Source organism: Neoarius graeffei, chromosome 3, assembly GCF_027579695.1.
Source record: "Neoarius graeffei isolate fNeoGra1 chromosome 3, fNeoGra1.pri, whole genome shotgun sequence".
Classification (NCBI taxonomy): domain Eukaryota; kingdom Metazoa; phylum Chordata; class Actinopteri; order Siluriformes; family Ariidae; genus Neoarius; species Neoarius graeffei.
The window spans coordinates 92,657,541-92,670,160 of NC_083571.1; the positions used below are offsets into that span (position 1 = coordinate 92,657,541).

The 12,620-nt window shown below is 42.5% G+C and overlaps 1 protein-coding gene across 1 annotated transcript in view; it reads right to left on the bottom strand.

Moving 5' to 3' along the window:
- ccm2 (CCM2 scaffold protein) overlaps positions 1 to 8,690 on the bottom strand; it is a 79,648-nt gene extending 70,958 nt beyond the window's left edge. The window contains exon 1 of the mRNA XM_060917647.1: positions 8,345 to 8,690. Within this exon, the coding sequence (XP_060773630.1) occupies positions 8,345 to 8,374 (30 nt within the window). The 5' untranslated portion in view covers positions 8,375 to 8,690. The remainder of the gene's footprint in view (positions 1 to 8,344) is intronic.
- Between the last annotated feature and the right edge of the window lie 3,930 nt (positions 8,691 to 12,620).

Genomic DNA, 12,620 nt, shown 5'->3' on the forward strand with positions numbered 1-12,620 from the left:
AACCCACCAGCCGCCTGATCTGGCACGTTTTAATTGTGCGACAGTAAGGACGTAAATACCAGCATGACGGACTAATCTTTATCCTGTCGTCTTTCCAACTCTTCTCTACTCCACGTTGGTTCGAAGTCGAATGGAATAATCTCCATCACTGATGAAGCTGGCAAATCTCGAAATTAATCTAAATTGGAATGATATGGCGATCTGGCCGCTGTGTAAACAGGTTTCAAAATGGCCGCGTTGACACTTCACATTTGAAGTCTCGCGCGGATAAGCGACACCTGCCGTGGACGAAACAAACTACATTCGATATGGCTAAAAACCGAAAAGGTGGATAAGTGTAATATAATACGCCAATACGAGTTAAGATATAAGGTTACTAAAACTGAAAACGTAATTGAATAACACGTTAATTAAGAAATAAAAAGTTTAAAAATGACTTCAGTTCCCCTTTAATTTTTAACCCTGTTCTCGATAACATCGCAGGGCGGCACGGTGGTGTAGTGGTTAGTACTGGTCGCCTCACAGCAAGAAGATTCTGGGTTCGAGCCCAGCGGCCGGCGAGGGCCTTTATGTATGGAGTTTGCATGTTCTCCCCGTGTCTGCGTGGGTTTCCACCAGGTGCTCCGGTTTCCCCTACAGTCCAAAGACACGTGGTTAGGTTAAAGTAGTTCTAGAATTTTAGAACCCACTATTGATGAAAATGTAGTATAAGGGTATATATATTCAATGTATGCAAATTAAAAATAAAAAATTTCCCCATCAAAGGGGTGTATTTGAGCGACAAAACCGAGCTTCTGGGAAGCATTTCCTGGAAATCCCAGTCGGGAGTCACGTGACCGATGACGTAGTAAATTGACCAGGATGGCAGCATCCAGTATAAACACAAGCGAAATGAGTGAATCAGACAGCGATTATTCAGACGAAATTGTGTCTGAAGACGAAAGTGAATCGTGTTCCAGTCGAGGTGAGTCGATGCACAACATTTTTTCTACTAAATCAGAGGTCTGGGCCGAAATGTGCGTCGTGATCGGCAGTATATTTGGGGCGAACCGATGGCGTTCAAGCGGCCTTTCCAACAACACGGAAATGACTGCAGCTGTCAAAGTCTGCTTTGTGTGAGTTCGGAGCTTGGGGAGAAGAAAAATGCGGGCCTGAATGGGGACAGTCACGGCTGTATCGTAGAAGTGCAAAGCAGGAACTCGTCCAGGGATCGTCTAGTTCTTGTTTAGTTAAAGAACCCTTTAATTGTCCTAAAGGTTCGGGAAGCTCGTTCAAAGCGCGCCTCAAGATTCTCCCATGGACTATAAAAAACACTTTTCCCTTTATACTCACCAGCATAAATATGTGCACTAGCCTTCAACTAGCACCAGTCTGCCCTCATCCGCTTTACTTGCCGGTTCCACTCAGCGAGATCGTATCCATTATTCTTATCAGGATCAGGGAACTGATGCAGAGATACTCTGTCTTTGTTGGTTTTAGAACAGCCGTACGCGACACACTTTTTTACCATCGTATACAGTGGAAATAATCCGTAGATCCGCGAATTGTCACTCACAGTCACAGTATGTACAGGAAGTGAGCTGTCTAGCTTGTCGATTTACTACGTCATCGGTCACGTGATCGCAGCACGATGTTTTGCTCGTGGGCTATCGCAGAAAATCCTCTATAAAATCATTACGGATAAACATTTTTTAGTGATTTTTTTTGTAATATACTACAAATATTAGTATTCATCGTTACATGCAAAGGCGATTTTCAAATTCTAAAACTACTTTAATATGGGACGGCCTGGGGCTGAGGTGCGCTTGAGTGAGGCACCTAACTCCCAACTGCTCCCGGGCGTTGTTAGCATGGCTGCCCACTGCTCTGGGTATGTGTGTGTGCTCATTGCTCACGTGTGTGCGTTCACTGCTTCAAATGGGTTAAATGCAGAGAGGAATTTCACAAGTGTGAGATGAATAAAGTTGCGCTTTCTTTTTCTTTTCCTTTTTGTCTTTAACGTTAAGAGAAGGAAACTTTATAACCGGAACCAACAGGTGTTCCACATCATATGTTAACTATAAAGAAATACAAAAGTACATTGTGTCATTCATTAAGCTAATTTTTTTTTTTATCACTAGCAAATTGCTGTTGATCAGAGGCATAAACCACTTCAGGAAGCGCTGTTATTGACGACAGAGGCGGAGTATAGGAGCCTGGTGAGGGACTTTGCTGTGTGGTGCAACAGGAACCATCTGCAGCTCAACACCTCGAAGACCAAGGAGCTGGTCATTGACTTTGGGAGGTCCAGACCAAGGTCACAACCAGATCTGATCGAGGGAGTTGAGGTTGAAGCTGTGGATTCCTACAAGTACCTCGGGCTGTGGCTGGACAGCAAGCTGGACTGGACTAGCAACACCAAACACTTATACAGGAAGGGACAGAGCAGGCTATACTTCCTTAGGAGGCTGCGATCCTTTAACATCTGCAGGAAACTCCTGTGGATGTTCTATCAGTCTGTGGTCGCCAGTGTCCTGTTTTACACCGTGGTGTGCTGGGGGGCAGCACATCCAAGGAGGACACATCCAGGCTGGACAAGCTGATCAGGCGGGCCGGCTCTGTGGTCGGCATGAAGCTGGACTCTCTGGTGACGGTGGCAGAGAAGGGGTCTATGGACAAACTATTGAACATCATGGACGACGCCAGTCACCCTCTGCAGACCGGCATCAGCACCCAGAGGAGCCTGTTCAGTGACAGAATGCTCCTTCCCAAGTGCAGGACAAACAGACTTAAAAACTCCTTTGTCCCTCACGCCATCAGACTGTACAACTCCTCTCTGGGGGGGAGGAGGGGTAACAGGAGGACAGAGGACGGGAAGGAGCAGTAGCCTAGCCTAACAATAAGCAATACCGGACAATGTGCAATATTGTTAGTTTATTCGCATGTATAAGGACATTAAGTTGTATAATAGCAATTTTAAATAAATAAATGCGGTAGTCTCACAACCCGGATAGTAAACAATAAACATGGAGTCGTTAGTGTTGCTGGTCTTGGTGCTGTGGCTTGTTGTCACCAACAACGCCAACAGATACTGGCAAGAGGAGGCGAGGCGCATAAGGCTTCAGAAATTCTCGTAATTCTTCTTCTTCCGGGTTTACGGTGTTTACAGATCCCAGCGTGCTCGCGGGGCGTGAGAGGACACTCCTCCTCACCAATCAGTGCACTGGGGAGTGTCTCCTCATGCCCCTAGCCTCACTCAGCTCGGTTTGGCTCGCTTCAGCCCTACTCCAAAACCGTGCGAGTTTTGGGGGCTGAGCAGGGCTGAAGCGAGCCGAGTCGTGCTGTTCTGAGGTAGTCGAAACGCGAGCCATGTCGAGCTGAAGTGAGCTGAAAAAGGGTAGTGGAAAAGGGCCATAAGCTCGCAACAGGCCCTCGTGTTGCGTCACACTTAGGATGGGCAGGCCCAGGCTAGGTTATTTCACCTTCACTACTGTTGAAGTAAGAAATCTGGGTGTTATTCTGGACTCTACTCTTTCTTTTGACTCACACATTAAAAGTATTACTAAAACAGCTTTTTTTCACCTGAAAAGTCTCTCCAAACTCCGTCCCTCTTTAACTTCATCTGCAGCTGAAACGCTTATACATGCTTTTGTCACCTCAAGACTGGACTACTGCAATACCCTCCTCGATGGCTCACTCACACCAGGCCCTGGGATCATATCACTCCTATTCTATGGACCCTTTTCACGTGACGTCACGACAAACGCGGCCGCCATTTTGGACATGTACTACCAGTAGTTTACCACAGCCAGCATTGAGGAACGGCAGCAAAGAAAGTGGTTATTTTCAGCAAGACTTCCATCATGCCACTATGTTGTTGTGCACCTGGATGTAGTAACCATCAACAAACAAGGCAAGGGTTATCATTATCGGATCCCGGTAGATGCTGACCGACGGAGAAGATGGATAGCGGCATACCAACGCTTGTGTAGTGACCACTTTGTTGGAGGTAAGACGAATAAAATTAGCCAGAAAAGGCATTACATTGCTGTTAACATTCCATTCTAGTTTACTGTAATTATGATCTGGCAGCTATTTACACCGGATCCAGTGTAAATAGCCGCCGGAGCCAACGTCCGAGGTTCCGGAGCGCGCTTGCTCGCGGCCCGGCCGAACGTTGGCTCCGGCAGCTATTTACACTGGATCCGGTGTAAATAGCTGCCAGATCATAATTACAGTAAACTAGTAAATACAGTTTTCTGCATCTCGCTCCTTTTTCTTTTATGTTTGTCGCCTTCCTCGCATTCAAACCGATTTGAGCCGAAGTCCACTACATGTCCAAAATGGCGGTCGCGTTTACGAAGGTCACGTGACTGAAAAGGGTCCATACAACCTGCACTGGCTCCCAGTTAAATACCGCATCCAGTATAAAATTCTTACTTGTCTACAAATCCCTACATAACCTGGCCCCTCCCTATTTATCAAATCTCCTAACTCCATACCAGTTACCTCTAAATCTTCGCTCCACAGATGTCCACCTATAGACCCTTCCCGCATGACGTCACCGCGCCGCGAGATTTCGGTAGTCGCCATATTGGAAGACCAAGTACACATCTATGCAAGTACATACATACATAAAACAAACTACACCTGAAATGTAGCCAGGGCCGGTTCTGCCCTAATCTGGACCCGGGTGCAACATCGCACAACCCCCCCCCAAAAAACAACAACACACCAGTCTAAATCAGGACAACCAGTGTTCGAACTACGGGGGTACTCGGGGGATCCGAGATCCCCTGAAACAGACATGAGATCCCTTGAAAACGTGATTTGGGAAATGTTGGGGGGGGGGGGGGGGGGGGGGTCTCTAAAATATTGGCAAAATGATGTTTATTGACACAGCAATCATGTGTAACGGGAATCATTTACATATCCGAAGTGTGTTTACATCAAAGATAAAATAAACCGATATGACAACAACTGGCGGCACGGTGGTGTAGTGGTTAGCGCTGTCGCCTCACAGCAAGAAGGTCTGGGTTCGAGCCCCGTGGCCAGCGAGGGCCTTTCTGTGCGGAGTTTGCATGTTCTCCCCGTATCCGCATGGGTTTCCTCCGGGTGCTCCGGTTTCCCCCACAGCCCAAAGACATGCAGGTTAGGTTAACTGATGACTAAATTGACCGTGAGTGTGAATGGTTGTCTGTGTCTATGTGTCAGCCCTGTGATGACCTGGCGACTTGTCCAGGGTGTACCCCGCTTTTCACCCGTAGTCAGCTGGGATAGGCTCCAGCTTGCCTGCGACCCTGTAGAAGGATAAAGCGGCTAGAGATAATGAGATGAGATGACAACGACTGCTGCTGCCAGGTTGGTTGTTGAGTAGCCTGACTGTTTTTTTTTCTTGTGTGTGGGATCATTGTTGACGCGAGGTTGTTTTTTGAACATGCCAATGCGGACACGATTTCCCCTGATGAGTTATGACTTCAGACGCGATGCGTGTGTGGAGTCCGCGTGATATGTGCGTAAGATAGGCTTCTCATGTGCTTGGAGATCCGCGCTCCGAGACAAGCGCAAGCACCCCCCAGGGAAAAAAGGGACCCCCCGAAAATATCGGCATAGTTTGAACACTGAGGACAACCATCACATAACTATAAACATTTTATATCAACTATTTTAACTAAATGGGCTATAATAAATAAGCCTGCAGGCAGCCACGGCGGGCTGCCTCAGAAAAGTAACCATTTGTCCTACCTTAACTCGTTTTGCTTTTTCTGCCTCCTTTTTTGTATTTTCGACCCTGCGTTTATTTTCTTTCCTTTTCTGAAAACCCGATTTGTGTCCAGACATTTTGTTCTGCTATTTTGTTCTACTGTCTCCTGGCAGAAAGCTCCTTGGTTTGCTTGTGTCTCAATCACAGCTGGTATTCTGTAGAAAGACTTCTTTTCACCTTTCCCATCAGCTTTGTTGGAACCAGGGCTTTGAACCGGAATTTTTTTCCTATTGGTTCGTTCCGAACAGAAACGGAATTTTAACGTTTCCGGTTTTGGGTTCCACCATTAAATAGACGTTCCCGAACCGGTTAGAACAAAAAAATTTCGTTACCGGAACGGTTAATTACGTTCCCTGTCAGCGGTTTAACAAATGGCTATAAAATTATGTCTCTGTCTCATCCAGCTTAAGCCAAATGTAGGCTAATTCTATTACAACCTTCATTAAATAAGACAAGAAATAATTCAAAACAATTATTTCAAATGATGGCGATTTGGATTCTCAGTATGTCTTCCCATCCACACAAACAGAAAAAGTGCCAAAAATGAAAGAGAATTCGTTGAGTGTGTTACCAAAGGCTAGTCAGGCCCTATAGAGGGCTACCGCATGACGTCACCGCGCCGCGAGATTTTGTTACGCGCCATATTGGAAGACCAAGTACACATCTATGCAAGTACATACATACATAAAACAAATACAGCTGAAATGTAGCCAGGGCCGGTTCTGCCCTAATCTGGACCCGGGTGCAACATCGCCCAAAAAAACAAAACACCAGTCTAAATCAGGACAACCATCACATAACTATAAACATTTTATATCAACTATTTTAACTAAATGGGCTATAATAAATAAGCCTGCAGGCAGCCACGGCGGGCTGCCTCAGAAAAGTAACCATTTGTCCTACCTTAAAACTCGTTTTGCATTTTCTGCCTCCTTTTTTGTATTTTCAACCCTCCGTTTATTTTCTTTCCTTTTCTGAAAACCCGATTTGTGTCCAGACATTTTGTTCTGCTACCAACGAACTAACTCGTCAGGTCTCGTCTCTCGAGCCCGCGATGATTCCCGTGGGAAGGACAACAACTGATGGTGATGATACACGGGGCAACTTTTTGGGCAATGTTGCCGAGCAATGTTGCTGGGCAATTGCGTTTTGACTCTTTTCTATTGAGATTGGGCAACATTGTTTCTTTCTGAATGGTTTTGATAATCTCTGGCAACTTTTTGAGATAAGCCAATCAGAACGCGAGTATCGAGTCATGTGACCTCCAGTGAGGTTCGGATCAGAAATTTCAAACAAATATGGCGGCCGCTCAGTGTCAGTGGAGTGAAGCGATGGAGAGACTCCTCATCTGTTTTTACGCCGGTAAGTTATTTTAATATTCTATATGGAGGAATTTACCTCACCAAAGCTCTAAAAAACAACAGACAGCTTGATTAAATGGTCACAGCAAAAATTAAGACATCGTTTTTTTTAGCTAACTGTAAACTGCCGTTGCTAACTGTTGTTGCCCATTGTTAGTTGCCCTGAAAAGTTGCCCTGTGTCTCACCTAGTTGCCCGTTGCCAGCAACATTGCTCGGCAACATTGCCCAAAAAGTTGCCCCGTGTATCATCACCATGATACATTTTTACAAACAGCCAATAGGGAGGTTGCAACGTTCAGGCTCTTCTTTGCTCAGACACTCAGTAATGCACTTACTCACTAGTAGTCCACCTTCCCGCTCTCTCCATTCAATCAACGAACGTCACACAGGAAGTGAACCCCAGCGGGTCATAGAAACTTGCGCAGGAGAAGAATGACTTTATTTGTAGGCTACAGAAACTTTGAGGAACGAAATAAAAACCGGTATTAACCGGTTACCATTATTTTTAATAAGCGTTTCTGTTACGGAACATAAAAAATAATAAAAAGTTTCTGGTTTCGTTTCTGTTCCATGTGAAATAGAAAAAGTTCCCGGTTTTCGTTCCTTGAACCGGTTCAAAGCCCTGGTTGGAACACTAACACAGCACAAAAGTTTACCATCGTAGGTTTATGATGAATCAAGTGCCTCGTGGGTTTAAATTCCGCGCGCTGCCGTTATTTCCCCCTAATCACGAGTTTGTTGGTCTTCCAATATGGCGCAGGGTTTGTTTACTTCCGGTTTCCGGTGACGTCAGTGGGAAGGGTCTATTAGCAGTCCCTTCCTCTCAGCTCTGCTCTATGGGTGACAGGGCTTTCAGTGTAAATGGCCCTAAGCTGTGGAATGCCCTGCGCCAATGCTCAACACTTTCAAAAAACAGCTAAAAACACATCTCTTCAGCTTGGCCTTTTCTCTTTGATTTTTAATAACGTTATTATTATTGATTTCTTATTATTTTTATTATTGTTTTGCTTTATACTGTTTGTTTTTTACTGTTCAGTGTCCTTGGATACCTTGAAAGGCGCTTATAAATAAAATGTATTATCATCATCCATAACAACACAGTGTTAATGCAGGACTTCAACAGGATTAGACTAACTGGAGAACTCGCTAGCTCTGTGGCTAAGCTAGGACGCTAGCTCCTGTAAATAAGTAGTCTTTAGCTTCACCGCTAAAACAAAGTCTGTTGAGCATAAAACTTACCTTTTTAATTTTCTTTTCATCATCCCCCATCTCTATGTACAAGTGCTATTCATGTTTAATTGGATACAGGAGACTGCCAGGGCTTGTTTCAGTAAGCAGTGGTCTCTCTCTGTCTCAGTAAGGGTAATCTGAGCAGTGATCCCCCGCTCGGAAACTCTACAAGCTGGAATAAAACCGCAGCTCTGCCACTTATTTACCGCAATATAAGAAGAAAACTGCCTTCTTTCTTCACTTCAGGGCAGGTACTTGTGTAAGAACTAAACCAGACCAAGTGAAGAAAATAAAACTTCAAACTAGAACAAAAACAGCACCAAACTTTTCAATCGTGCCGCCATTTTGGGCGTAGGACGCTTTACCCAGAATGCTTAGCGAGGACAGGAAAGTTTACAGCTACAGGAAGGACAGATATAGTCAGGCAGTGTTTGTTTATATTTATATGTTTGTTTATTTCAAGGCTACTTTGCAAAATTTGCCAAGTCTTGTTTTTGGTAATAATATACAAGTTCAGATTCTTCTTCTTTCTGGCTTTTTTCTGTTCTTAAATGTCTAATTTTAAACTTAATGTGATAATATCATGTAAATATATGATTTATTTTCACATAAAGTTAGTAAACGGGTCTTTTTAAAAAATATATATCTATACAGATGTTAAGTGATATGGATATATTTTTTTAAATGTTTTAACATGCGATATTTAGCATTTCCTTTTTTTTTTTGGTGAAAATGGTGATTGCTGACATTACAACAAGTAAAAATAATTTGTTTGGGATGTAAATGAGCCATTCCACCGAATCGGTGCCATTTCCGTCCCTAGAAAATCTCATCTCATCTCATTATCTCTAGCCGCTTTATCCTGTTCTACAGGGTCGCAGGCAAGCTGGAGCCTATCCCAGCTGACTACGGGCAAAAGGCAGGGTACACCCTGGACAAGTCGCCAGGTCATCACAGGGCTGACACATAGACACAGACAACCATTCACACCTACGGTCACTTTAGAGTCACCAGTTAGCCTAATCTGCATGTCTTTGGACTGTGGGGGAAACCGGAGCACCCGGAGGAAACCCACGCAGACACGGGGAGAACATGCAAACTCCGCACAGAAAGGCCCTCACCGGCCACGGGGCTCGAACCCGGACCTTCTTGCTGTGAGGCGACAGCGCTAACCATTACACCACTGTGCCGCCCGTACTTTAAAATACATTTCCTTATGATGCAGAATGTCCTGCACATTGATCTGATTTCAAATTTAAGATATATAATTGCAAGGATTAATAAAAACTACCTAAAACACTGAAAAATAGCATGTGTTACCTGTCCCCGCACTCTAACTTTATACTTAACTATGAAATATCATGATTAAAATCCTTCAGGAACAGTATTTCTTTTGCAGTTGTGCGACTCCATATCCTATCCATGGTTTAAATATATTTTTTTTCATAAGAAATCCACAATATCTTAGTTAAAATACACATTTTAGTTGTGTCCCTGGGTTTTCACTCAGTCCTGTTACCCAAACATATTACCCCATCTGACAAATTTGGAACATTTCCATAAATCACATGCTCAACAGGAAGTTACATCAGTTGTGTCTTCTGAAGGCCATGGGAAGACCAAAAGTTAGTTCTCTCATTTACTTTTCTGTATATTTGATGATTTTTTTTTAAACTTTGACTGATAAGGTCAATGTCAACATACTGTCCTGTTACTTAAATTATTTCTTAGATGATATTTGTTTATTTTAAAAATACAGATTTTTGGTAAATCACTAGAATGTGCTAAGTGTGGTCATACTATTAGCAATGACGCCATGTGGCTTAATTCCATGTATTAGCTAATCCTAGGCTAAAAACTCAGTCCTGTTACTTTCAGATGTCACTTGAGTTTTGATAACAGGACTAAAAAAAAATGCAGCCATCTTTGATTTCCAAACCTTGTAAAAAATAAATAACGTAGCCTGAGGTTGACCAATACACATTTTGAATAGTTAACTATGTGTGTTATTATAATCAGTGTTGAAAAGATATAACAAATTAAGTTTAATTTGGGAGTGGTACAACAAGCAAATGGCACCCATTCGGTGGAATGTCCCAAATAAAGGGTTAATACTGAGAAACCAGACTTGCACTGCAAAAAATGATATATTGTTAAGAGAAAATATCTTTACTATAGGTGAATTTATCCAATATTTCTGATTAGAAGATTATTAGAACGCAAATACAAGTTTATTTAGCTTACTTTTAGATGCTTTTGCTCATTTCAAGCTTTAAATTATCTTATTCTATTGGCAAATAATTTTGCTTCTTTCTAGAATTGAACGCTTAAAATTAGCAAAATTATCTACCAATAGAATAAGAAAATTTCAAGCTGGAAATGAAGAAAAGCATCTAAAAGTAAGCTACATCTTATATTTGAGTCCAAATAATCTTCTAATAAGAAATGTTAGATAAATTCACTCATTTTAAAGATATTTTCTCTTAGCAATATATTTTTTGCAGTGTGGCAAATTTTGCAAAGTAGGTTAAACATGCTCCCTGACTAATAGTTATGGAAACCTGTTTCCAGAAGGTTTCACAATAATCACTTGATATCTCATAATAATGAGAGTTTTCTCATAATTATGACTTTCTATCATATAATACTGAGATCTTATCTCCTAACAATGACTTAGTATCTCATAATTATGACGTGATATCTCATAATAATGATGTATTCGGCCACAATTATGACTTACTCTATCATGAGAATATTTCTCATAATTATCTCGTAACTTATGTTCTCATAATAGTGAGATATTGAGTCTTCTTCTTTTGGCTGCTCCTGATTAGGGGTTGCCACAGCGGATCTTTCGTCTCCATTGCTCCCTGTCTTCAGCATCCTTCTCTACCACACCTGCCACTTTCATGTCCTCTCTCACCACATCCATGTATCTCCTCTTTGGCCTTCCTTGTTTTCGTGTGCCTGGCAGCTCCATCCTCAGCATCCTCCTTCCAACATGCTCTGCATCTCTTCTCAGGATGTGCCCATACCATCTCAGTCTCATCTCTCTTAGCTTAATTCCCAAGCTCTCCACATGTGCTGTCCCTCTGATGTGCTCGTTCCTTATCCTGTCCAACCTCCCATTGCAAACACTGGCTGTCTAACCAAGTCTTACAATCTTATCTCACCTCATTATCTCTAGGCGCTTTATCCTGTTCTACAGGGTCGCAGGCAAGCTGGAGCCTATCCCAGCTGACTACGGGCAAAAGGCGGGGTACACCCTGGACAAGTCGCCAGGTCATCACAGGGCTGACACATAGACACAGACAACCATTCACACTCACATTCACACCTACGGTCAATTTAGAGTCACCAGTTAACCTAACCTGCATGTCTTTGGACTGTGGGGGAAACCGGAGCACCCGGAGGAAACCCACGCAGACACGGGGAGAACATGCAAACTCCGCACAGAAAGGCCCTCGCCAGCCACGGGGCTTGAACCCAGATCTTCTTGCTGTGAGGCGACAGCGCTAACCACTACACCACCCTTACAATCTTCTATTCAGACAAAAAAACTTTTTGATCTTTTTTTTGAGAGTGATATGCTAAGCAATAGCAGATTGTGTAAAATTATTAATCTTGTTTTGAGAATATTTGTCTTATTTCTTCCTAAGTTGCTAAATCATAAAATTAGTTACTTTAAATGCATATTAGGCCAAATTATATCACTGAGACATTGTTTGAGATCACATTCAATCTTTCACAACCATTTTTAGTTGTGAAAACTTGTTTCAAGACCTCCCGGTAATAATCACACGCTTAGTTAAATAATGATGACATAGTGTCATTAATTGCATTATAACTTTTTGCACATATGTGTGCGCAATGTTTCAAGCATTTGTTGCTATTTGAAGAAGCAATTCAAATAAATATTGTTGAAGAGGACACTGTGCTTGATTTCATTTAGTGTAAATGCTTTGTCTTATTTTAAGACAGAAAACCTAAAAACAATTCTTGAATTCAGACTATTCATCTTGTTTAGTTGCTCCTGTTTTAAGATCTTTTCTTTCAAAATTAGAAAGAAACAACACTCAAAGAAGCACTTACAGGCTAATTTTGAGTTTATTTAACTTAATGAAGAGCTTGAAATGAGTGTTTAACCACTTGTTTTAAGATATTTCTCACTTGTCTAATGCCTATATATTTTTTCTTATTTCAAGAAATCTTACCAAGTGTAATTATCTTACTGCACTGGCAGATTATTTCACTTGATTATAGTCTAAATGTTCTCAAATTTATT